The 27,745-nt window shown below is 44.1% G+C and overlaps 1 protein-coding gene across 1 annotated transcript in view; it reads right to left on the bottom strand.

The window, feature by feature from the left end:
• LOC138472970 (mucin-3B-like) overlaps positions 1–27,745 on the bottom strand; it is a 65,780-nt gene that overhangs the window by 24,320 nt on the left and 13,715 nt on the right. Inside the window, exon 2 of the mRNA XM_069611400.1 lies at positions 7,242–27,731. Within this exon, the coding sequence (XP_069467501.1) occupies positions 7,242–27,731 (20,490 nt within the window). The remainder of the gene's footprint in view (positions 1–7,241; positions 27,732–27,745) is intronic.

Below are 27,745 nucleotides of genomic sequence, written 5' to 3'. Positions count from 1 at the left end.
GAGAGTCTAACCTTGCTGGACTAGCATGGGAAATGGTGAGGAGTGTGGAGAAGAAGCTTCCTGGTGGGGTTGTCCTTCATGGGCCAAGTCATGTCCTCTGTTCTCTGTGGTGAATTTTGGGCAGGGGGACCCTGAGAAGGGTGGCAGCAGACAGAAGGTTGCACTTTTGTCCGGACCAGGAAGTTGAGGTGAGGTCAGGCAGCATCCCCGGAATGTCCATTCGACTCTGATATGCCCACCATTGTCTTTGACAGCATGTTCCACAAAGCCATGGAATAATTACAACTACAGACTCTCATCGCAGAGATGGGGAGGGACAAGCCTATCCTCAGCCCTGAGATGGAAGCAATCTCAGGTGAACTTGTCTACAGGGAGCAAGGCCTACACACAGAGAGAGGGGAAGCTAGACATTTGAACACTGAGCAGCAGAGAGGCTAGCAGAGAAAGAAAATAATAAGAAAAGAGTACAGTTAGAAGGAAGCAGTGAAGTGGTGGAGAATGACTAAGGATGCAGAGGTTAGGCAGAGGAAAAGAGAATGTGTAAAGTAGAGGCAGCAGAGCTGCGAGGGGGAGGTAGTTGGACAGAGACAGAGAAGAGCAGGAGAACTCTAAAGAGAGTGGAGGACTGATGAAGGCGAGAGAAGAGTGTAAAGATGAGGCGATAGACATGCGATAAAGTGGGAGGCGGGTGGAGGATGAGAGGAGTGGGAAGCAGAAGGAGAAATGAGTAAGCAGAGGAGTGAAGGAGAGAAACAGAGAGTGGTGGAACTCTCTGTTCCTCAGGAGTCTGGAATGACTCCTGAGGAGCTGGAGGAGTGGAGTAGAGAAGGAAAGAGTGGGTGAAGGAGAAAGATTCATGAGTAAGTAGAGGATGGAGGTAAGATGAAGAGAGTGAGGAGAGGCAGAGGACCTATGACAAAATGGAGGATTGGTAAAGGAAGGAAAATGAGATGAGGAAGAGCAGTGCATTTGGTGAAACAGAGAGAGAAAGGGAAAGCAACATATAATGCTTGGAGGGAAAGAGAGAAAAGGAATAAAGAGAGGAAAGTAAAAGAAAGCATAATCGGTTTGTGTACTTTAGAAATGGAGGAGAAAGTGAAATCAAGAATGTTGCAGCATGCCAAGGAAGAAGAGCCAGACCTATTAGAGGGAAATGATCAGGTGAGAAGAAGAGACCATCAGATCGACAAGAAAGCAAAGAGAGAAAAAGTGAGAGAAGGGACAAAACAAGGAATGCAGTAAAGGAGAAGTGGAGACAGCAAGACATTTTTTTGGAATAGATAGGGTGAAAGAACCAGGGATAGAGTAGCATCCAGCGAGGTGAGGAGGGTATGGAAGAACAGAGAGGAAGATGGCACCAAGGAACTGAGAAAGTCAGAATGTAAAATCAGAGCAGGGTGACGGTATGTATGGAAAAAGGAAATGCTGAGCAAGAGGTATAGATACAAGAGGGGAAGGTGGAAAGGAAAGGTTTGATATAGAGAAAGTCCTACATGAAGGAGAATAAAGAACAACGTACCCTATGACAGTGAAAGAAAAAGTTGATATAAAGAGGCGTTGGGAAAAGAAGATGTTCTGAATGTAGTGAAGAAGAGTGAGAAACAAACCAGGCAAAACCCAGGGAAAATACTGGGAAAGGTGGAGCATTATACAAGGGGTACTGGACATATGAAAGGCAGGATGACACAAGAATGGGGCACAAGAGTACAGGAAAATATGGCTGATGCCTAGAGAGAAAGAGAGATAACAAGAAGAGGACTGAAGTGTGGTCCGGGGAACCAAACTACCAAGCAAGTACTTCTGAAACTATTGCACAGAGAAACCTGGCCAAGTCAGCCGGGCCCAAATGCCGGTACACCCATGAAGGTAAGCTTGTGGAGAACCAAAGGCATTGAACTAACTAGACCTGGGAGGAGAACAAAGACTTTATTCTCTTGGCTCTGACATAATCAGAAAAAGTCTGGCACCTGACCCTATCCAAGACTACTGAGTTTAACAGGCTCATGTATTGCTAAACACAGGTGGGTAAGAGTGTTGACGTTCAACAGAAGCTATCTGTTTGGTTTACTCAGATTCCTCCTACCAAAACGTGTTCATCTGTGGCCACATTAGAATCTGGAAAATAATGAGGGAAAATAACAGAGACATAAAATCCTCAAAGAATTAAACTGACCATTGACATAGATAGGATAATTTGGCCTGACATCAACCAGATGGATTGTGAAGTCTAGCCTAGAGATTGAGAATTGAAAAGATATGTTTTTTTTTACATGTTACTTTATTTCTCCATCATTGGAACTTTCATATATTCTGTATCTGGACCATGAATTGAACAACTATACCATCTGCCAGTCGTTCTCATCCAAAGCCCTAAAGGACCACCACAGGAGGTTAATGGCATGGTTGGATGATGGACAATGGTACTGGGGCCTCTGACTCGGCCTCTCTCTGCAGTTATGCTTCTGCCAGCACAGCAGACCCCTAGAGCGCACTCCCTCATTGAAGAGGTCGAGGACCAAATCAACTATGTTGATGACCAAATGAACTATGTCTCTTCCGTCAACCGACTAGTCAACGACCAAGTCAACCTCATCTACATCTAAGTCGACTACACCAACTACCTCGTTGTCAGCTAGGCCCACTCCATCAACAAGCACAACCTTGTTGACAATGAATCCTGTTCACAGGCCCTTGGTTTCATCCTTTCCAAAGTGAGTTTCGGTGGATTGGGAGGCCCTGTCAGCCCTGTCTTACCTTTCCAGGCCAACTTGTGCTCAGCCATTGTTCTCACTGCTAACAAATGTACCACCTACTGTCCCCTGCCCGGCAATGGTCCCTCCTGTCAAAACTCCTAGAGTAGAGTGCCGATTCTGACATGGACCTACCAGAAGGGGTATTTTCTGATGATGACGAGGGTGGTGTGCATCCTCATACTAGAATTCTGTTTGACGGCATAGATTTATTTGGCAAAAAGGTGGATCAAACCTTGCATGCCATCAAGGCTGATACAGAAACCACTTGGTTGTCTGGGACACACAGTCATTGGAAATAGAAAACGAAAAGCCAATGTGAACTTTGCAAGTCTATGGCTCACACTCATATGAGAAACAAAACGAAAGAAAACTTTTTTTTGGGACGGGTTACCGAGTGTAGTACAGTATATCCTCCCTGGAGTTTCCAAGGCAATTAAACCATACTGGTTATCCCTTTTTCCAATCTTCCCATTCAGATAACACAAGGGATAGAAATACCATCCAATATATTGATTTCTTCCCTTGTTTGACCCATTCGCTCAGGGACTAAGAATCGCATTTTCATAACAGAAGGCCAAGATTCCCCCCCAAGAGAATTTAAGTCATGGGTTCAAGTCTGTCAAACCTCCTACGTGGAAAGTATAGACTTCTGCATAGACAGCCCGGAGGCCCTACTCGCAGCTGGGGACAGGGGGGTACAGGTGGTGGGGTGCCAGAATGTTTTCTTGAACATTTCCCCTATTAAAAAATATTCCCCTTTGTTTTCTATGACATCGCCAGCCCTAAAAGCTGCCTACCTGACACCAGATACTAATGATAGAAACTCCCATTTGTGGTAATTTTACTGGGCTCCAGAGGACGGGTGCTCTGTTGAGTTCTTTCTTTTAGTAAATCAGATTTCTGTCCTAGTCAGTGGGTAGCATTTGAGGAGATGAAGAATGTCAGAACACTGAAGAGCTAAGTTGTGGTATGTGGAGGGTAAGCAATGAAACTCATTTGGGGAACATGACAGAAGTGACTTGACAACCTAGAGTGAAGTTAAACCTCTTAAAATCTAAAGTGGCGCAGAAAGAAAGCGCCAATGGGCCCATCCAAACGTAAAAAGGAACCAGATGCATCAGGGAGATGTATATATGACGATGTCACATGCTAGGGTTTGAGTAATGGAGGTGAGGGGCCCTTCCAAGAACTAATTGGGGTCCAGGAGATGCACAAGGATCCCCTCTGACGCTCTGGAGAGCAGTGGGAAGAGGAGGCGTCATGACAGGTTTATGGACCAAAAGAGAGAACCAGAAACCAATCTGATTCGAGGTGCGCTCACTCACTGCCCTCCTTATGGATTTGCAAAAAAGAAATTGCTTAATGTCAATATTCACACATTGAGAGCCGGGAACAAAACTTGTATGTATATACTGAAGAAGCCACTTTTCCAAACTTCAATATCAATGCATGAAGGTTGCCGGACTGTTCAGTGCCATAATTAGTCTATGCCAATGCACTTCAGACTGGGTCCGCCACCAGGGCTTCATGGCACTGTACATGGTTAATATAGTCCATCATCATTATATCCAACATTATGTATTATCCATATTGGAATATATTACAAATAATTAATTAAGAAATGCAAGCAGATAAATCGCATGAAATCAAAATCAAGAATCAAAGTCAGAATGTCCATAGTGTAACACAATAATAAAATCATAAATGTCACATACCATTAGTTGGAAGAAAGTCGATAGAAAAAATATGTAAATCCATTTCTACTTGTTACATTTAGTGTAGGTTTTCCTTTTGTATCCCCCTTTTATATCAAAAACACAATTTTTCCCTCCCTCATTGCAGTGTCAACTCCGTTCTGTGGACTCCAATAAATGGGGACTAACATCGCCTACCACCACTTGTAATCTGGTGGCAATGGTAATTCTGTTTGGCGATATTACAATGGATTTACTGCCAGAATACCGGCAAACTTGTAATGAGACCCTAAATTCTGTCTATCACACTTTCTCCACCACCATCCCTGCCCCCCTTTTTTGCACATCCACTCTCCTCAATGATCTTCTCCAATTCACAACTACTTCGTACACCTTCTTCATCCATCTGGGTACCACTGCTCTCCTAAATGATCCCCTCTGACTTATTACTTCTTCTCAACACCGTATTTACCCCTCCAGGCACCACCTTTGCTCGGGGCACGTTTACTATATTTGCCCACCATTGCCTCATTCTTTACTGGAAGCATAAATTCTATTAGCTCCTCAGTTTTGTCTCCTGGGTCTCTCCACCAGCTCCCAGGATCCAGTATAACCTTGCCTTCTTGTCCACTGTTAAAACCTCCTGACCTCTGCTACCACTCCAGGTCTTCCTGGTCGTCCTCTAGCCTGCTCCAAAACAGCTACTCTCTTCTGTCCTTGGTCTACAGCTCCTATGTCAGCTGTTTCTTAACTCAGGCTGAGTTCTTGGATTTTTATATGGCTTTAGTCCCGCCTCCCAACCCCTCTCTGGTGAAAGGAGACTGTGGTGTGGTAGATGGGATGAATATTGACTGTCAGGCTCCGCCCTTGGGGATAGCTAAAAGCCCTTATCTGGGACTTTGGCTTGTGACTCCGCTGGGGCAATGCTTTTTCTGCCTGCCACCCCCAGGCTTGCCTTCCAGCCCCTATCTGGGTCAAGGGAATTTAGGTGTGCAGCTTGGATAGAGAACTCAGAAGTCTTAGGGGGTGGTCTCCAGCTGGACTGCAGCTTCAAGAGCCCCACTCACCACCATGGAGTTCTTAGCTTCATCTTCCTCTATAGGTCACTGGTAAAGGGAGTAGCTGGTGGGTCCCACTCCAGATCATGGCTTCCAGTTCTGAGGTGGGACCTGGGGTTACCTTCTCTCTCCTGTGGGGGCAGTCCTATCTCTAGTTGTCACCTTCTCGCTCTGCCCTCCAGGTTGGGTTTGGCCCACCTATTTCTTTTCAACTGTTTGAATGTGGAGGCCTTGTATATGGACTAAATCACTGCCTCTACGAATACTTGTCTTACCTTATGCCCCTTCTTTCTCTGGGTAGATTCAAGAGCCATTTATGCACCTGTGTGAGGGCAAATGAGCGTGCTGAATTTGTTCGCGTTGCCAAACCACCACTCCATGATTCCCTCAAAGGGCAAGGCAGCTAAAGTAGCTACAGAGTCATTAGCTTTAGTGGAACAGAAGGATCTGTGCCTTGGGTTTGGGGAGAACTTGGTTGCCCTGATCCCATATTGTATCTGCTTCCAAGGTGTACATGCTTTGCCTCTTAAATGGACCCTGCCCCTAATTGGCACCATGTGATGGTCTCTTCTGCTGAGATGGGGGCTTAGTGATGTTGACCAGGGGATCCTCCTCATACTTCTGTTTGACTCATGATCCACTAGCTTGAGGAAGCATCAGGCCATCTTTGCTACACTACTGGAGGTACCCAGAGTGAGGCAGTGAACTTTGTTATATATCTCACCACTTCACTGGTATGCTGGGTGTTTATGGAGAGAAGGTCTCTGCTTCTATCTTTTCTGGAGCTGATGGAATGATCCACATCTGGATGGTCTTCAGGGTCATTGACAGAGATTGGTGTTACGCTGCTACAGCCAGGGACTGGGTCTGGAAGCTGTAGTTCCCACAGGCCCCTAGCACTTATCCTGTGGTCTTCCTCCACAGTAACTGAACCAGTCTCAGGGGTACCTTCTGTCCCTGTAGTTAATTCAATGCTACCTGTTATTTTCTGCAGTTTCTCACCTCTTGCCTTTTGCCAGCCCAGGTCTGTCCCAAATGGATACTTTGCGTAGGTTGAGTCATTAGAGGGTTGTTATAGGATTCCCGCAAGGCTTCGTATCTGGTTTCCTTGGTTGAACCACTGATAGTCCCCAGAGCAAAGCAGAGCACTTAGACACAATCCAGAAAATTGTATCCTGAATTGTTTGGTGGAGAGCTTTGAAATGGGTATCGGGTAATAATGTCCCCATACATAATGTCGCCGGGAAAAGCCATTGACATTATATATGCTGGCATTATGTATAGGGACGGGTTGTGGGGATGTACCTAATTCAGGGGCTGCCGGTGCCCCCCTCCCGCGTGTTCAATATAATAATGTATCTGCAAAAAACAGCAACTTTTTTTTGTCAGGAGGCATTTTTGCAGGGACATTATTACATGGAACCTTGAAATGTGATGTAATGTTGTTAACGCAAAACGTGTTTTGACTTGCAAAGTTCCAACTGATTCTTGCAAATATAAACCTTACCACAAGCAGGTTGAAATTTTGGTTTATTGTTGTACCCCCACACCCAATTAATTTTGGCCTCAGACACTGTGCTCAAGATTTCAGAAGAGAACACACATTCAGATAAATTAAACATCAATATTTTCTAATGGTACAACATCCCACAACATTCACCAAGACATAAATAATAGTTGCAGCTGCATTCAAGTAAGATAAAATGGAATAATGTAAAATCTGTCATTTTACTTACCTAAGGTGACACTTGTATGATTGACTCCATTTTCACACGAGCTTCCAATCAAATATTTATTGCATTTGCAATCACATTCTCCAGTAGTGCTGTTATACGTGCATACTTGGTTGCCATTGTCTACACATACCAATGGAGTAACAGACTCTGTACTTGTCAGTGATGAAAAATGGGTTGTTGGCAGAATACTGGCAGACCGCGTTGTGTTTGTGGAAGTGGACAATCTTGATGATATAGGAGACTCATTAGCAGTGATTGTATCTGTAGACGTCTTGTCCCATGTAGATTTTAATGATGGGTGAGATGTGGGCATAATATGTTGGGAGGTTGGGCTATGCAATGGAGAGGACAATCTAAATGTGGTCACCTTGGATGCCCCAGTGGTGTAGGTGATAGTGCTCCTTTCTAATGGAGAAGTTGAATTTCTTTGAGCAATTGATATAGCTGTTCTTGATTCATGAGTAGGTATTCTTATTGACGTGGTCAGGGAAGATGCCATCTTCAAAGTAGAATGGCACCTGGTTGGTGATGTCGTTTGGGCATCAGTGAGGGTCTGTGGTAAGGTCAACAATGCAGATGGTGCTGTTATTGATTCAGGGACTTGTGGTGTCAAGGCGTTTGTGCTTGTTCTGCTTTCAGCAACACGTCTGGCAGAACTGGCCACTCTTACATCTAAAGTTGCACTTGCTTCCGAAGAGATACCCATTTGTGACAAAGAAAATGTTGAGTTTGTGCTGGAATTTGTGAATTGTTCTGGGGATATTGAATCTGTCACGTTACTGAATTGGTTAGTGGTGGGAAGCAGCTCAGTTGGGGCCATTGCTTCAGCGATCTGAGTGGCAGATGATGACACTATACCACTGGAGGGCTCTTTTGAAACTGTTGACATCATTAAAGTTGAAATAGTCTCTTGATCCATTGCAGATTGGAGAAGAGCAGTTATTTTGGTCACTGGGGTAAGGTGGGACTGTGTTTCTGTAATGTTTGAAATCTCACTGGTGAAGGAAGTCATGTTAGATTTTGGGGAAGATGGATATTCAGGCGAAACAGCAGATGTTATTAATGTAGGTTGAACAGTTTCACTCAATATTGACAGCTCTCTATGGGTGACGGCCAATGTAGAAATGGGAGCGGTGCTTCCGGATGCTGATAAAGAAGTCAGCAATACTGAATATTTGGTTGGCCCGGGTTCTTCTGTGAATGTAACTTTGGAGGATGATCGTGGTAGAGACACATAGCCAGAACCAGATGTAGCTATGTGTGCAGCAGTTTGGATTCTGGTGCTTGGGAATGGATGGGAGGATAATATAGTCCCTATTATGCTTGACAAGTCAGAGACACTGGAAAGTGTGGCTTCTAAGTGTGAACCGCTGCTTTCAGTAGAAATGCTGGAAGGAGAAACAGATGATGGTTCAGATGAAAGTTTTGGTTCAGCGGAAAGAGATGTTTGAGAATGCTCTGGGAATTTGGTAGACACCAACAGTTCTTTTGATTGACTCTCTGTGAATGGAGGCGTTTGTCTTGTGGAAGGAACAACAGTCCTTGAGGATGCAGTAGGTCTTGAGACTTCAGTTGAACAAGTAGAGATCAGGTGAGTTCTTGAGGTTTCTGGTGAAAGGTGTGCCTGAGATGAATAAACGATCTCTGAGCTGGTTGATGGCTGTGTTTCAGAAGACAATTCAACCTGAGCAGTAGGCATTGAATTCATGTTTGTAAAACTGCTGACTTTTGTGGGGGGGGTGGATACTTCTGAAATAGAAACAGATAAATGTGCAGAAGACAGAGTAGAAGACATTTCAACTTCTCGTGTAGACAGGAATTCGGCTGTGGATTTTTGTGTTTGGTCAACTGTGAAAATATTGCTGTCTGATGCAGATACTGAAATTCTCTCAGCAGTTGATGTAACATATGTTGTTACCTCAGTAGGTGGTACGGTTGATGTATCCAGGGGAGCAGTCATGTAACTGGATAGGTTTAGTGTGGTGGAAAGCAATTCAGTGGAGGCCATTTCTGCAGTCATACGAGTGGTTGTATGGATGACAGCCAATGAAAACATGGAAGGGCTGCTTCCTGGTGCTGGTAAAGAAGACATTGATACTGAAGACTTGGTTAACACTGGTTCTTCTGTGAGTGTAAGTGTGGATGATGACTCTGGTAGAGACACATATCCAGATTCAGATGTTGTGATTTGTTTACCAGATTGCTTTGTGGTGCTGGACAGAGGATAGGAGGATAATGCAGTCCCTACTATGCTTGACAATTCAGGGCTGCTGGAGAGTTTGGCTGCTGAGAGTGAACCACTATTTTTGGTCAAAATGCTAAATTGAGCAGCAGATGATGGTTCAGGTGTAAGTTTTGGTTCAGTGGAAACAGATTTTTCAGAATGCTCTGGGAATTTGGCAGATGCCGACAGTTCTGTTGGTTGAACCTCTGTGAATGGAGGTGTTTGCCTTGTGAAAGGAACAACAGTGCTTGGTGATGCAATATGTTTTGAGACATCTGTTGAAGCAATAGACATCAGGTGAGTTGTTGAGGTTTCTGGTGAAACGAATGCCTGAGATGAATAAACGATCTCTGTGCTCGTTGATGGCTGAGTTTCCGAATACATTTCAACTTCTGATTTAGGCTGTGAATGCGTTTTTGTAAAACTGCTGAGTTTTGTGGAGGGAGTGGATACCTCTGAAACAGGAACAGATGAATGTGAAGAAGATGGATTAGAAGACATTGGAGCTTCTCGTGTAGACAGGATTTCGGCTGGGGATTTTTGTGTTTGGTCAACTGTGAAAATATTGCTGTCTGATGCAGACATTGAAATTCTCTCAGCAGTTGATGTAACTGACGTTGTTACCTCAGTAGGTGGTACTGTTGATGTGTCCAGGGGAGAAGTCATATAACTTGATAGGCTTAGTGCGGTGGAAAGCAATTTAATGGAGGCCATTTCTTCAGTCATACGAGTGGCTTTATCGGTGAAGGCCAATGTAAACAAGGAAGGACTGCTTACTGGTGCTGGTAAGGAAGACATCGATACTGAAGACTCGGTTAGCACTGGTTCTTCTGTGAGTGTAATTGTCGATGATGACTGTGGTAGGGACACATCCCCAGATTCAGACGTAGTGATTTGTTTAGCAGATTTCATTGTGGGACTGGGAAAAGGATAGGATGACAATACAGTCCCTACTATGCTTGACAATTCAGGGCTGCTGTCGAGTGTGGCTGTTGAGAGTGAACCACTGCTTTCAGTCGAAATGCTAAACTGAGCAACAGGTGATGGTTCAGATGTACGTTTTGGTTCAGTGGAAGTAGATTTTTCAGAATGCTCTGGGAATTTGGCAGATGCCGACAGTTCTGTTGATTGAACCTCTGTGAATGGAGGTGTTTGCTTTGTGAAAGGAACAACAGTGCTTGGTGATGCAATATGTTTTGAGACATCTGTTGAAGCAGTAGACATCAGGTGAGTTGTTGAGGTTTCTGGTGAAATGAACGCCTCAGATGAATAATCAATCTCTGAGCTGGTTGATGGCCGTGTTTCAGAAGAGTTTTCAACCTCAGACGATGGCTGTGAATGTATTTTTGTAAAACTGCTGACTTTTGTGGTGGGACTGGATACTTCTGAACGAGGAACAGATGAATGTGCAGAAGACAGAGTAAAAGACGTTTCAACATTTTGTGTTGATAGGATTTTGGCTGAGGATTTCTCTGTTTGGTCAACTGTGAAAATACCGCCTTCTGATGCAGATATTGAAATTCCCTCAACAGTTGATGTAACAGATGTTGTTACCTCAGTAGGTTGTACTGTTGATGTGTCCAGGGGAGAAGTCAACCACAAAGTTGATTGGAGCTCGGTTGGTGGTATTGTATGGGTAATCCTTCTAGTTTGTTGTATTGTGGAAAGTACAGCTGCTGTCATTAATGGTTCAGTGACCATTGAAATGGAGGCTACAGTGTTTGTCATTCTGCTGTCAGATGAACGGATGGAAGAACTGGTTACTGTTTTCCCTAATGTAACACTTGCTTCAGAAGACATTCCCCTTTGAGACACAGAAAACGTTGATGCTGTGCTGGAATCTGTGAATTCCTCTGTGTCTGTCACGTAACTGAATTGGCTTAGTGTGATGGAAGGCAATTCAGTGGAGGCCATTGCTTCAATGATACGAGTGGCTGTATCGGTGACGGCCATTGTAAACAAGGAAGGGCGGCTTCCTGGTGCTGGTAAGGAAGACATCGATACTGAAGACTCGGTTAGCACTGGTTCTTCTCTGAGTGTAACTGTCGATGATGACTGTGGTAGAGACACATCCCCAGATTCAGATGTTGTGATTTGTTTACCAGATTGCTTTGTGGTGCTGGACAGAGGATAGGAGGATAATGCAGTCCCTACTATGCTTGACAATTCAGGGCTGCTGGAGAGTTTGGCTGCTGAGAGTGAACCACTATTTTTGGTCAAAATGCTAAATTGAGCAGCAGATGATGGTTCAGGTGTAAGTTTTGGTTCAGTGGAAACAGATTTTTCAGAATGCTCTGGGAATTTGGCAGATGCCGACAGTTCTGTTGGTTGAACCTCTGTGAATGGAGGTGTTTGCCTTGTGAAAGGAACAACAGTGCTTGGTGATGCAATATGTTTTGAGACATCTGTTGAAGCAATAGACATCAGGTGAGTTGTTGAGGTTTCTGGTGAAACGAACGCCTGAGATGAATAAACGATCTCTGTGCTCGTTGATGGCTGAGTTTCCGAATACATTTCAACTTCTGATTTAGGCTGTGAATGCGTTTTTGTAAAACTGCTGAGTTTTGTGGAGGAAGTGGATACTTCTGAAACAGGAACAGATGAATGTGAAGAAGATGGATTAGAAGACATTGGAGCTTCTCGTGTAGACAGGATTTTGGCTGGGGATTTTTGTGTTTGGTCAACTGTGAAAATATTGCTGTCTGATGCAGACATTGAAATTCTCTCAGCAGTTGATGTAACTGACGTTGTTACCTCAGTAGGTGGTACTGTTGATGTGTCCAGGGGAGAAGTCATGTAACTTGATAGGCTTAGTGCGGTGGAAAGCAATTTAATGGAGGCCATTTCTTTAGTCATACGAGTGGCTTTATCGGTGAAGGCCAATGTAAACAAGGAAGGACTGCTTACTGGTGCTGGTAAGGAAGACATCGATACTGAAGACTCGGTTAGCACTGGTTCTTCTGTGAGTGTAACTGTCGATGATGACTGTGGTAGGGACACATCCCCAGATTCAGACGTAGTGATTTGTTTAGCAGATTTCATTGTGGGACTGGGAAAAGGATAGGATGACAATACAGTCCCTACTATGCTTGACAATTCAGGGCTGCTGTCGAGTGTGGCTGTTGAGAGTGAACCACTGCTTTCAGTCGAAATGCTAAACTGAGCAACAGGTGATGGTTCAGATGTACGTTTTGGTTCAGTGGAAGTAGATTTTTCAGAATGCTCTGGGAATTTGGCAGATGCCGACAGTTCTGTTGATTGAACCTCTGTGAATGGAGGTGTTTGCTTTGTCAAAGGAACAACAGTGCTTGGTGATGCAATATGTTTTGAGACATCTGTTGAAGCAGTAGACATCAGGTGAGTTGTTGAGGTTTCTGGTGAAATGAACGCCTCAGATGAATAATCAATCTCTGAGCTGGTTGATGGCCGTGTTTCAGAAGAGTTTTCAACCTCAGACGATGGCTGTGAATGTATTTTTGTAAAACTGCTGACTTTTGTGGTGGGACTGGATACTTCTGAATGAGGAACAGATGAATGTGCAGAAGACAGAGTAAAAGACGTTTCAACATTTTGTGTTGATAGGATTTTGGCTGAGGATTTCTCTGTTTGGTCAACTGTGAAAATACTGCCTTCTGTTGCAGATATTGAAATTCCCTCAACAGTTGATGTAACAGATGTTGTTACCTCAGTAGGTTGTACTGTTGATGTGTCCAGGGGAGAAGTCAACCACAAAGTTGATTGGAGCTCGGTTGGTGGTATTGTATGGGTAATCCTTCTAGTTTGTTGTATTGTGGAAAGTACAGCTGCTGTCATTAATGGTTCAGTGACCATTGAAATGGAGGCTACAGTGTTTGTCATTCTGCTGTCAGATGAACGGATGGAAGAACTGGTTACTGTTTTCCCTAATGTAACACTTGCTTCAGAAGACATTCCCCTTTGAGACACAGAAAACGTTGATGCTGTGCTGGAATCTGTGAATTCCTCTGTGTCTGTCACGTAACTGAATTGGCTTAGTGTGATGGAAGGCAATACAGTGGAGGCCATTGCTTCAATGATACGAGTGGCTGTATCGGTGACGGCCATTGTAAACAAGGAAGGGCGGCTTCCTGGTGCTGGTAAGGAAGACATCGATACTGAAGACTCGGTTAGCACTGGTTCTTCTCTGAGTGTAACTGTCGATGATGACTGTGGTAGAGACACATCCCCAGATTCAGACGTAGTGATTTGTTTAGCAGATTGCATTGTGGGACTGGGTAAAGGATAGGATGACAATACAGTCCCTACTATGCTTGACAATTCAGGGCTGCTGGAGAGTGTGGCTGTTGAGAGTGAACCACTGCTTTCAGTCGAAATGCTAAACTGAGCAACAGGGGATGGTTCAGATGTAAGTTTTGGTTCAGTGTAAACCGATTTTTCAGAATGATCTGGTGAATTGGTAGATGTCGACAGTTCTGTTGATTGACCCTCTGTGAAAGCAGGCATATGCCTTGTGGAAGGAACAACCGTTTTTGATGATGCAATAGGTTTTGAGACATCTGTTGAAGGAGTGGAGGTCAAGTGAATTGTCGAGGTTTCTGTTGAAACGAACGCCTGAGATGAATAAAGGATCTCTGAGCTGGTTGATGGCTGTGGTTCAGAAGACATTTCAACCTCAGACTTGGGCTGTGAATGCGTTTTTGTAAAACTGCTGAGTTTTGTGGGGGCAGTGGATACTTTTGAAACAGGAACAGATGAAAGTGCAGAAGATGAATTAGAAGACATTGGAGCTTCTCGTGTAGACAGAATTTCTGCTGAGGATTTTTGTGTTTGGTCAACTGTGAAAATATTGCTGTCTGACGCAAACATTGAAATTCTCTCAGCAGTTGATGTAACTGACGTTGTTACCTCAGTAGGTGGTACTGTTGATGTGTCCAGGGGAGAAGTCATGTAACTTGATAGGCTTAGTGCGGTGGAAAGCAATTTAATGGAGGCCATTTCTTTAGTCATACGAGTGGCTGTATCTGTGACGGCCAATGTAAACAAGGAAGGGCTGCTTCCTGGTGCTGGTAAGGAAGACATCGATACTGAAGACTTGGTTAGCACTGGTTCTTCTGTGAGTGTAACTGTCGATGATGACTGTGGTAGAGACACATCCCCAGATTCAGACGTAGTGATTTGTTTAGCAGATTGCATTGTGGGACTGGGTAAAGGATAGGATGACAATACAGTCCCTACTATGCTTGACAATTCAGGGCTGCTGGAGAGTGTGACTGTTGAGAGTGAACCACTGCTTTCAGTCGAAATGCTAAACTGAGCAACAGGTGATGGTTCAGACATACGTTTTGGTTCAGTGTAAACCGATTTTTCAGAATGATCTGGTGAATTGGTAGATGTCGACAGTTCTGTTGATTGACCCTCTGTGAAAGGAGGCATATGCCTTGTGGAAGGAACAACAGTTTTTGATGATGCAATAGGTTTTGAGACATCTATTGAAGGAGTAGAGATCATGTGAGTTGTGGAGGTTTCTGGTGAAACGAATGCCTGAGATGAATAAACGATCTCTGAGCTGGTTGATGGCTGAGTTTCCGAAGACATTTCAACTTCAGATTTAGGCTGTGAATGCGTTTTTGTAAAACTGCTGAGTTTTGTGGAGGGAGCGGATACTTCTGAAACAGGAACAGATGAATGTGAAGAAGATGGATTAGAAGACATTGGAGCTTCTCGTGTAGACAGGATTTCGGCTGGGGATTTTTGTGTTTGGTCAATTGTGAAAATATTGCTGTCTGATGCAGACATTGAAATTCTCTCAGCAGTTGATGTAACTGACGTTGTTACCTCAGTAGGTGGTACTGTTGATGTGTCCAGGGGAGAAGTCATGTAACTTGATAGGCTTAGTGCGGTGGAAAGCAATTTAATGGAGGCCATTTCTTCAGTCATACGAGTGGCTGTATCGGTGACGGCCAATGTAAACAAGGAAGGACTGCTTACTGGTGCTGGTAAGGAAGACATCGATACTGAAGACTCGGTTAGCACTGGTTCTTCTGTGAGTGTAACTGTCGATGATGACTGTGGTAGGGACACATCCCCAGATTCAGACGTAGTGATTTGTTTAGCAGATTGCATTGTGGGACTGGGAAAAGGATAGGATGACAATACAGTCCCTACTATGCTTGACAATTCAGGGCTGCTGTCGAGTGTGGCTGTTGAGAGTGAACCACTGCTTTCAGTCGAAATGCTAAACTGAGTAACAGGTGATGGATCAGATGTGCGTTTTGGTTCAGTGGAAGTAGATTTTTCAGAATGCTCTGGGAATTTGGCAGATGCCGACAGTTCTGTTGATTGAAACTCTGTGAATGGAGGTGTTTGCTTTGTGAAAGGAACAACAGTTCTTGGTGATGCAATATGTTTTGAGACATCTGTTGAAGCAGTAGACATCAGGTGAGTTGTTGAGGTTTCTGGTGAAATGAACGCCTCAGATGAATAATCAATCTCTGAGCTCGTTGATGGCTGTGTTTCAGAAGAGTTTTCAACCTCAGACGATGGCTGTGAATGTATTTTTGTAAAACTGCTGACTGTTGTGGTGGGACTGGATACTTCTGAACGAGGAACAGATGAATTTGCAGAAGACAGAGTAAAAGACGTTTCAACCTTTTGTGTTGATAGTATTTTGGCTGAGGATTTTTCTGTTTGGTCAACTGTGAAAATACTGCCTTCTGATGTAGATATTGAAATTCCCTCAGCAGTTGATGTAACAGATGTTGTTACCTCCATAGGTTGTACTGTTGATGTGTCCAGGGGAGAAGTCAACCACAAAGTTGAATGGAGCTCAGTTGGTGGCATTGTATGGGTAATCCTTCTAGTTTGTTGTATTGTGGATAGTACAGCTGCTGTCATTAATGGTTCAGTGACCGTTAAAATGGAGGCTACAGTGTTTATCATTCTGCTGTCAGATGAACGGATGGAAGAACTGGTTACTGTTTTCCCTAATGTAACACTTGCTTCAGAAGAGATACCCCTTAGAGACACAGAAAATGTTGATGCTGTGCTGGAATCTGTGAATTCCTCTGTGTCTATTGTGTCTGTCACGTAGCTAGATTGGCTTAGTGTGGTGGAAGGCAATTCAGTGGAGGCCGTTGCTTCAGTGATACGAGTGGCTGTATGGGTGACGGGCAGTATAGACATGGAAGTGCGGCTTCCTGATGCTGGTAAAGAAGACATCGATACTGAAGACTCGGTTAGAAAAGGTTCTTCTGTGAGTGTAACTGTCGATGATGACTGTGGTAGAGACACATCCCCAGATTCAGACGTAGTGATTTGTTTAGCAGATTGCATTGTGGGACTGGGTAAAGGATAATATGACAATACAGTCCCTACTATGCTTGACAATTCAGGGCTGCTGGAGAGTGTGGCTGGTGAGAGTGAACCACTGCTTTCAGTCGAAATGCTAAACTGAGCAACAGGTGATGGTTCAGATGTACGTTTTGGTTCAGTGTAAACCGATTTTTCAGTATGATCTGGTGAATTGGTAGATGTCGACAGTTCTGTTGATTGACCCTCTGTGAAAGCAGGCATATGCCTTGTGGAAGGAACAACCGTTTTTGATGATGCAATAGGTTTTGAGACATCTGTTGAAGGAGTAGAGGTCAAGTGAATTGTCGAGGTTTCTGGTGAAACGAACGCCTGAGATGAATAAAGGATCTCTGAGCTGGTTGATGGCTGTGGTTCAGAAGACATTTCAACCTCAGACTTGGGCTGTGAATGCGTTTTTGTAAAACTGCTGAGTTTTGTGGGGACAGTGGCTACTTTAGAAACAGGAATAGATGAAAGTGCAGAAGATGGATTAGAAGACATTGCAGCTTCTCGTGTAGACAGGATTTCTGCTGGGGATTTTTGTGTTTGGTCAACTGTGAAAATATTGCTGTCTGACGCAAACATTGAAATTCTCTCAGCAGTTGATGTAACTGACGTTGTTACCTCAGTAGGTGGTACTGTTGATGTGTCCAGGGGAGAAGTAATGTAACTTGATAGGCTTAGTGTGGTGGAAAGCAATTCAATGGAGGCCATTTCTTCAGTCATACGAGTGGCTGTATCGGTGACGGCCAATGTAAACAAGGAAGGGCTGCTTCCTGGTGCTGGTAAGGAAGACATCGATACTGAAGACTCGGTTAGCACTGGTTCCTCTGGGAGTGTAACTGTCGATGATGACTGTGGTAGAGACACATCCCCAGATTCAGACGTAGTGATTTGTTTAGCAGATTGCATTGTGGGACTGGGTAAAGGATAGGATGACAATACAGTCCCTACTATGCTTGACAATTCAGGGCTGCTGGAGAGTGTGGCTGTTGAGAGTGAACCACTGCTTTCAGTCAAAATGCTAAACTGAGCAACAGGTGCTGGTTCAGATGTAAGTTTTGGTTCAGTGTAAACCGATTTTTCAGTATGATCTGGTGAATTGGTAGATGTCGACAGTTCTATTAATTGACCCTCTGTGAAAGGAGGCATATGCCTTGTGGAAGGAACAACAGTTTTTGATGATGCAATAGGTTTTGAGACATCTGTTGAAGGAGTAGAGATCAAGTGAGATGTGGAGGTTTCTGGTGAAACGAACGCCTGAGATGAATAAAGGATCTCTGAGCTGGTTGATGGCTGAGTTTCCGAAGACATTTCAACTTCAGATTTAGGCTGTGAATGCGTTTTTGTAAAACTGCTGAGATTTGTGGGGGGAGTGGATACTTTTGAAACAGGAACAGATGAATGTGCAGAAGATGGATTAGAAGACATTTCAGATTCCTGTGTAGACAGGATTTCGGCTGGGGATTTTTGTGTTTGGTCAACTGTGAAAATATTGCTGTCTGGTGCAGATATTGAAATTCTCTCAGCCGTTGATGTAACAGATTTTGTTACCTCAGTAGGTGGTACTGTTGATGTGTCCAGGGGAGAAGTCATGCAACTTGATAGGCTTAGTGTTGTGGAAAGCAATTCAGTGGAGGCCATTTCTTCAGTCATACGAGTGGCTGTATCGGTGACGGCCAATGTAAACAAGGAAGGGCTGCTTCCTGGTGCTGGTAAGGAAGGCATTGATACTGAAGACACGGTTAGCACTGGTTCCTCTGTGAGTGTAACTGTCGATGATGACTGTGGTAGAGACACATCCCCAGATTCAGACGTAGTGATTTGTTTAGCAGATTGCATTGTGGGACTGGGTAAAGGATAGGATGACAATACAGTCCCTACTATGTTTGACAATTCAGGGCTGCTGGAGAGTGTGGCTGTTGAGAGTGAACGACTGCTTTCAGTCGAAATGCTAAACTGAGCAACAGGTGATGGTTCAGATGTAAGTTTTGGTTCAGTGTAAGCCGATTTTTCAGTATGATCTGGTGAATTGGTAGATGTCGACAGTTCTGTTGATTGACCCTCTGTGAAAGGAGGCCTATGCCTTGTGGAAGGAACAACAGTTTTTGATGATGCAATAGGTTTTGAGACATCTGTTGAAGGAGTAGAGATCAAGTGAGTTGTGGAGGTTTCTGGTGAAAGGAACGCCTGAGATGAATAAACGATCTCTGAGCTCGTTGATGGCTGTGTTTCAGAAGACATTTCAACCTCAGACTTAGGCTGTGAATGTGTTTTTGTAAAACTGCTGAGTTTTGTGGGGGCAGTGGATACTTTTGAAACAGGAACAGATGAAAGTGCAGAAGATGGATAAGAAGACATTGGAGCTTCTCGTGTAGACAGGATTTCTGCTGGGGATTTTTGTGTTTGGTCAACTGTGAAAATATTGCTGTCTGACGCAAACATTGAAATTCTCTCAGCAGTTGATGTAACTGACGTTGTTACCTCAGGAGGTGGTACTGTTGATGTGTCCAGGGGAGAAGTCATGTAACTTGATAGGCTTAGTGTGGTGGAAAGCAATTCAATGGAGGCCATTTCTTCAGTCATACGAGTGGCTGTATCGGTGACGGCCAATGTAAACAAGGAAGGGCTGCTTCCTGGTGCTGGTAAGGAAGACATCGATACTGAAGACTCGGTTAGCACTGGTTCCTCTGGGAGTGTAACTGTCGATGATGACTGTGGTAGAGACACATCCTCAGATTCAGACGTAGTGATTTGTTTAGCAGATTGCATTGTGGGACTGGGTAAAGGATAGGATGACAATACAGTCCCTACTATGCTTGACAATTCAGGGCTGCTGGAGAGTGTGGCTGTTGAGAGTGAACGACTGCTTTCAGTCGAAATGCTAAACTGAGCAACAGGTGATGGTTCAGATGTAAGTTTTGGTTCAGTGTAAACCGATTTTTTAGTATGATCTGGTGAATTGGTAGATGTCGACAGTTCTGTTGATTGACCCTCTGTGAAAGGAGGCATATGCCTTGTGGAAGGAACAACAGTTTTTGATGATGCAATAGGTTTTGAGACATCTGTTGAAGGAGTAGAGATCAAGTGAGTTGTGGAGGTTTCTGGTGAAACGAACGCCTGAGATGAATAAAGGATCTCTGAGCTGGTTGATGGCTGAGTTTCCGAAGACATTTCAACTTCAGATTTAGGCTGTGTATGCGTTTTTGTAAAACTGCTGAGGTTTGTGGGGGCAGTGGATACTTTTGAAACAGGAACAGATGAAAGTGCAGAAGATGGATTAGAAGACATTGGAGCTTCTCGTGTAGACAGGATTTCTGTTGGGGATTTTTGTGTTTGGTCAACTGTGAAAATATTGCTGTCTGACGCAAACATTGAAATTCTCTCAGCAGTTGATGTAACTGACGTTGTTACCTCAGTAGGTGGTACTGTTGATGTGTCCAGGGGAGAAGTCATGCAACTTGATAGGCTTAGTGTTGTGGAAAGCAATTCAGTGGAGGCCATTTCTTCAGTCATACGAGTGGCTGTATCGGTGACGGCCAATGTAAACAAGGAAGGGCTGCTTCCTGGTGCTGGTAAGGAAGGCATTGATACTGAAGACACGGTTAGCACTGGTTCCTCTGTGAGTGTAACTGTCGATGATGACTGTGGTAGAGACACATCCCCAGATTCAGACGTAGTGATTTGTTTAGCAGATTGCATTGTGGGACTGGGTAAAGGATAGGATGACAATACAGTCCCTACTATGTTTGACAATTCAGGGCTGCTGGAGAGTGTGGCTGTTGAGAGTGAACGACTGCTTTCAGTCGAAATGCTAAACTGAGCAACAGGTGATGGTTCAGATGTAAGTTTTGGTTCAGTGTAAGCCGATTTTTCAGTATGATCTGGTGAATTGGTAGATGTCGACAGTTCTGTTGATTGACCCTCTGTGAAAGGAGGCCTATGCCTTGTGGAAGGAACAACAGTTTTTGATGATGCAATAGGTTTTGAGACATCTGTTGAAGGAGTAGAGATCAAGTGAGTTGTGGAGGTTTCTGGTGAAAGGAACGCCTGAGATGAATAAACGATCTCTGAGCTCGTTGATGGCTGTGTTTCAGAAGACATTTCAACCTCAGACTTAGGCTGTGAATGTGTTTTTGTAAAACTGCTGAGTTTTGTGGGGGCAGTGGATACTTTTGAAACAGGAACAGATGAAAGTGCAGAAGATGGATAAGAAGACATTGGAGCTTCTCGTGTAGACAGGATTTCTGCTGGGGATTTTTGTGTTTGGTCAACTGTGAAAATATTGCTGTCTGACGCAAACATTGAAATTCTCTCAGCAGCTGATGTAACTGACGTTGTTACCTCAGGAGGTGGTACTGTTGATGTGTCCAGGGGAGAAGTCATGTAACTTGATAGGCTTAGTGTGGTGGAAAGCAATTCAATGGAGGCCATTTCTTCAGTCATACGAGTGGCTGTATCGGTGACGGCCAATGTAAACAAGGAAGGGCTGCTTCCTGGTGCTGGTAAGGAAGACATCGATACTGAAGACTCGGTTAGCACTGGTTCCTCTGGGAGTGTAACTGTCGATGATGACTGTGGTAGAGACACATCCTCAGATTCAGACGTAGTGATTTGTTTAGCAGATTGCATTGTGGGACTGGGTAAAGGATAGGATGACAATACAGTCCCTACTATGCTTGACAATTCAGGGCTGCTGGAGAGTGTGGCTGTTGAGAGTGAACGACTGCTTTCAGTCGAAATGCTAAACTGAGCAACAGGTGATGGTTCAGATGTAAGTTTTGGTTCAGTGTAAACCGATTTTTTAGTATGATCTGGTGAATTGGTAGATGTCGACAGTTCTGTTGATTGACCCTCTGTGAAAGGAGGCATATGCCTTGTGGAAGGAACAACAGTTTTTGATGATGCAATAGGTTTTGAGACATCTGTTGAAGGAGTAGAGATCAAGTGAGTTGTGGAGGTTTCTGGTGAAACGAACGCCTGAGATGAATAAAGGATCTCTGAGCTGGTTGATGGCTGAGTTTCCGAAGACATTTCAACTTCAGATTTAGGCTGTGTATGCGTTTTTGTAAAACTGCTGAGGTTTGTGGGGGCAGTGGATACTTTTGAAACAGGAACAGATGAAAGTGCAGAAGATGGATTAGAAGACATTGGAGCTTCTCGTGTAGACAGGATTTCTGTTGGGGATTTTTGTGTTTGGTCAACTGTGAAAATATTGCTGTCTGACGCAAACATTGAAATTCTCTCAGCAGTTGATGTAACTGACGTTGTTACCTCAGTAGGTGGTACTGTTGATGTGTCCAGGGGAGAAGTCATGTAACTTGATAGGCTTAGTGTGGTGGAAAGCAATTCAATGGAGGCCATTTCTTCAGTCATACGAGTGGCTGTATCGGTGACGGCCAATGTAAACAAGGAAGGGCTGCTTCCTGGTGCTGGTAAGGAAGACATCGATACTGAAGACTCGGTTAGCACTGGTTCTTCTGTGAGTGTAACTGTCGATGATGACTGTGGTAGAGACACATCCCCAGATTCAGACGTAGTGATTTGTTTAGCAGATTGCTTTGTGGGACTGGGTAAAGGATAGGATGAAAATACAGTCCCTACTATGCTTGACAATTCAGGCCTGCTGGCGAGTGTGGCTGTTGAGAGTGAACCACTGCTTTCAGTCGAAATGCTAAACTGAGCAACAGGTGATGGTTCAGATGTAAGTTTTGGTTCAGTGTAAACCGATTTTTCAGAATGATCTGGTGAATTGGTAGATGTCGACAGTTCTGTTGATTGACCCTCTGTGAAAGGAGGCATATGCCTTGTGGAAGGAACAACAGTTTTTGATGATGCAATAGGTTTTGAGACATCTGTCGAAGGAGTAGAGGTCAAGTGAATTGTGGAGGTTTCTGGTGAAACGAACGCCTGACATGAATAAACGATCTCTGAGCTGGTTGATGGCTGTGTTTCAGAAGACATTTCAACCTCAGACTTGGGCTGTGAATGCGTTTTTGTAAAACTGCTGAGTTTTGTGGGGGCAGTGGATACTTTTGAAACAGGAACAGATGAAAGTGCAGAAGACGGATAAGAAGACATTGCAGCTTCTCTTGTAGACAGGATTTCGGCTGGGGATTTTTGTGTTTGGTCAACTGTGAAAATATTGCTGTCTGATGCAGATATCGAAATTCTCTCAGCCGTTGATGTAACAGATGTTGTTACCTCAGTAGGTGGTACTGTTGATGTGTCCAGGGGAGAAGTCATGTAACTTGATAGGCTTAGTGTGGTGGAAAGCAATTCAGTGGAGGCCATTTCTTCAGTCATACGAGTGGCTGTATCGGTGACGGCCAATGTAAACAAGGAAGGGCTGCTTCCTGGTGCCGGTAAGGAAGACATCGATACTGAAGACTCGGTTAACACTGGTTCTTCTGTGAGTGTAAGTGTGGATGATGACTCTGGTAGAGACACATATCCAGATTCAGATGTTGCGATGTGTTTACCAGATTGCATTGTGGTGCTGGACAAAGGATAGGAGGATAATGCAGTCCCTACTATGCTTGACAATTCAGGGCTGCTGTCGAGTGTGGCTGTTGAGAGTGAACCACTGCTTGCAGTCGAAATGCTAAATTGAGCAACAGATGATGGTTCAGATGTACGTTTTGGTTCAGTGGAAGCAGATTTTTCAGAATGCTCTGGGAATTTGGCAGATGCCGACACTTCTGTTGATTGAACCTCTGTGAATGGAGGTGTTTGCCTTTTGAAAGGAACAACAGTGCTTGGTGATGCAATATGTTTTGAGACATCTGTTGAAGCAGTAGACATCAGGTGAGTTGTTGAGGTTTCTGGTGAAATGAACGCCTCAGATGAATAATCAATCTCTGAGCTGGTTGATGGCTGTGTTTCATAAGAGTTTTCAACCTCAGACGATGGCTGTGAATGTATTTTTGTAAAACTGCTGACTTTTGTGGTGGGACTGGATACTTCTGAACGAGGAACAGATGAATGTGCAGAAGACAGAGTAAAAGACGTTTCAACCTTTTGTGTTGATAGGATTTTGGCTGAGGATTTTTCTGTTTGGTCAACTGTGAAAATACCGCCTTCTGATGCAGATATTGAAATTCCCTCAGCAGTTGATGTAACAGATGTTGTTACCTCCATAGGTTGTACTGTTGATGTGTCCAGGGGAGAAGTCAACCACAAAGTTGAATGGAGCTCAGTTGGTGGCATTGTATGGGTAATCCTTCTAGTTTGTTGTATTGTGGAAAGTACAGCTGCTGTCATTAATGGTTCAGTGACCGTTGAAATGGAGGCTACAGTGTTTGTCATTCTGCTGTCAGATGAACGGATGGAAGAACTGTTTACTGTTTTCCCTAATGTAACACTTGCTTCAGAAGAGATACCCCTTAGAGACACAGAAAACGTTGATGCTGTGCTGGAATCTGTGAATTCCTGTGTGTTTATTGTGTCTGTCACGTAGCTAGATTGGCTTAGTGCGGTGGAAGGCAATTCATTGGCTGTATGGGTGACGGGCAGTATAGAAATGGAAGGGCGGCTTCCTGATGCTGGTAAAGAAGACAACGATACTGAAGACTCGGTTAGCAAAGGTTCTTCTGTGAGTGTAACTGTCGATGATGACTGTGGTAGAGACACATCCCCAGATTCAGACATAGTGATTTGTTGAGCAGATTGCATTGTGGGACTGGGTAAAGGATAGGATGACAATACAGTCCCTACTATGCTTGACAATTCAGGGCTGCTGGAGAGTGTGGCTGTTGAGAGTGAACCACTGCTTTCAGTCGAAATGCTAAACTGAGCAACAGGTGATGGTTCAGATGTAAGTTTTGGTTCAGTGTAAACCGATTTTTCAGTATGATCTGGTGAATTGGTAGATGTCGACAGTTCTGTTGATTGACCCTCTGTGAAAGGAGGCATATGCCTTGTGGAAGGAACAACAGTTTTTGATGATGCAATAGGTTTTGAGACATCTGTTGAAGGAGTAGAGGTCAAGTGAATTGTCGAGGTTTCTGGTGAAAGGAAAGCCTGAGATGAATAAAGGATCTCTGAGCTGGTTGATGGCTGTGTTTCAGAAGACATTTCAACCTCAGACGTGGGCTGTGAATCCGTTTTAGTAAAACTGCTGAGTTTTGTGGGGGCAGTGGATACTTTTGAAACAGGAACAGATGAAAGTGCAGAAGATGGATTAGAAGACATTGGAGCTTCTCGTGTAGACAGGATTTCTGCTGGGGATTTTTGTGTTTGGTCAACTGTGAAAATATTGCTGTCTGACGCAAACATTGAAATTCTCTCAGCAGTTGATGTAACTGACGTTGTTACCTCAGTAGGTGGTACTGTTGATGTGTCCAGGGGAGAAGTCATGTAACTTGATAGGCTTAGTGTGGTGGAAAGCAATTCAATGGAGGCCATTTCTTCAGTCATACGAGTGGCTGTATCGGTGACGGCCAATGTAAACAAGGAAGGGCTGCTTCCTGGTGCTGGTAAGGAAGACATCGATACTGAAGACTCGGTTAGCACTGGTTCTTCTGTGAGTGTAACTGTCGATGATGACTGTGGTAGAGACACATCCCCAGATTCAGACGTAGTGATGTGTTTACCAGATTGCATTGTGGTGCTGGACAAAGGATAGGAGGATAATGCAGTCCCTACTATGCTTGACAATTCAGGGCTGCTGGAGAGTGTGGCTGTTGAGAGTGAACCACTGCTTTCAGTCGAAATGCTAAACTGAGCAACAGGTGATGGTTCAGATGTAAGTTTTGGTTCAGTGTAAACCAATTTTTCAGTATGACCTGGTGAATTGGTAGATGTCGACAGTTCTGTTGATTGACCCTCTGTGAAAGGAGGCATATGCCTTGTGGAAGGAACAACAGTTTTTGATGATGCAATAGGTTTTGAGACATCTGTTGAAGGAGTAGAGATCAAGTGAGTTGTGGAGGTCTCTGGTGAAACGAACGCCTGAGATGAATAAACGATCTCTGAGCTCGTTGATGGCTGAGTTTCCGAATACATTTCAACTTCTGATTTAGGCTGTGAATGCGTTTTTGTAAAACTGCTGAGTTTTGTGGGGGCAGTGGATACTTTTGAAACAGGAATAGATGAAAGTGCAGAAGATGGATTAGAAGACATTGCAGCTTCTCGTGTAGACAGGATTTCTGCTGGGGATTTTTGTGTTTGGTCAACTGTGAAAATATTGCTGTCTGACGCAAACATTGAAATTCTCTCAGCAGTTGATGTAACTGACGTTGTTACCTCAGTAGGTGGTACTGTTGATGTGTCCAGGGGAGAAGTCATGTAACTTGATAGGCTTAGTGTGGTGGAAAGCAATTCAATGGAGGCCATTTCTTCAGTCATACGAGTGGTTGTATCGGTGACGGCAAATGTAAACAAGGAAGGGCTGCTTCCTGGTGCTGGTAAGGAAGACATTGATACTGAAGACTCGGTTAGCACTGGTTCCTCTGTGAGTGTAACTGTCGATGATGACTGTGGTAGAGACACATCCCCAGATTCAGACGTAGTGATTTGTTTAGCAGATTGCATTGTGGGACTGGGTAAAGGATAGGATGACAATACAGTCCCTACTATGCTTGACAATTCAGGGCTGAAGGAGAGTGTGGCTGTTGAGAGTGAACCACTGCTTTCAGTCGAAATGCTAAACTGAGCAACAGGTGATGGTTCAGATGTAAGTTTTGGTTCAGTGTAAACTGATTTTTCAGTATGATCTGGTGAATTGGTAGATGTCGACAGTTCTGTTAATTGACCCTCTTTGAAAGGAGGCATATGCCTTGTGGAAGGAACAACAGTTTTTGATGATGCAATAGGTTTTGAGACATCTGTTGAAGGAGTAGAGATCAAGTGAGTTGTGGAGGTTTCTGGCGAAACGAACGCCTGAGATGAATAAACGATCTCTGAGCTCGTTGATGGCTGTGTTTCAGAAGACATTTCAACCTCAGACTTAGGCTGTGAATGTGTTTTTGTAAAACTGCTGAGTTTTGTGGGGGCAGTGGATACTTTTGAAACAGGAACAGATGAAAGTGCAGAAGATGGATTAGAAGACATTGGAGCTTCTCGTGTAGACAGGATTTCTGCTGGGGATTTTTGTGTTTGGTCAACTGTGAAAATATTGCTGTCTGACGCAAACATTGAAATTCTCTCAGCAGTTGATGTAACTGACGTTGTTACCTCAGTAGGTGGTACTGTTGGTGTGTCCAGGGGAGAAGTCATGTAACTTGATAGGCTTAGTGTGGTGGAAAGCAATTCAATGGAGGCCATTTCTTCAGTCATACGAGTGGCTGTATCGGTGACGGCCAATGTAAACAAGGAAGGGCTGCTTCCTGGTGCTGGTAAGGAAGACATTGATACTGAAGACTCGGTTAGCACTGGTTCTTCTGTGAGTGTAACTGTCGATGATGACTGTGGTAGAGACACATCCCCAGATTCAGACGTAGTGATGTGTTTACCAGATTGCATTGTGGTGCTGGACAAAGGATAGGAGGATAATGCAGTCCCTACTATGCTTGACAATTGAGGGCTGCTGTAGAGTTTGGCTGCTGAGAGCGAACCACTGCTTTCAGTCGAAATGCTAAATTGAGCAACAGATGATGGTTCAGATGTAAGTTTTGGTTCAGTGGAAGCAGATTTTTCAGAATGCTCTGGGAATTTGGCAGATGCCGACAGTTCTGTTGATTGAACCTCTGTGAATGGAGGTGTTTGCCTTGTGAAAGGAACAACAGTGCTTGGTGATGCAATATGTTTTGAGACACCTGTTGAAGCAGTAGACCTCAGGTGAGTTGTTGAGGTTTCTGGTGAAATGAACGCCTCAGATGAATAATCAATCTCTGAGCTCGTTGATGGCTGTGTTTCAGAAGAGTTTTCAACCTCAGACGATGGCTGTGAATGTATTTTTGTAAAACTGCTGACTTTTGTGGTGGGACTGGATACTTCTGAACGAGGAACA

Source organism: Ambystoma mexicanum, chromosome 8, assembly GCF_040938575.1.
Source record: "Ambystoma mexicanum isolate Mex_15411 chromosome 8, UKY_AmexF1_1, whole genome shotgun sequence".
Taxonomy (NCBI): Eukaryota; Metazoa; Chordata; class Amphibia; order Caudata; family Ambystomatidae; genus Ambystoma; species Ambystoma mexicanum.
This window is presented reverse-complemented; position numbering and strand designations above follow the sequence as displayed.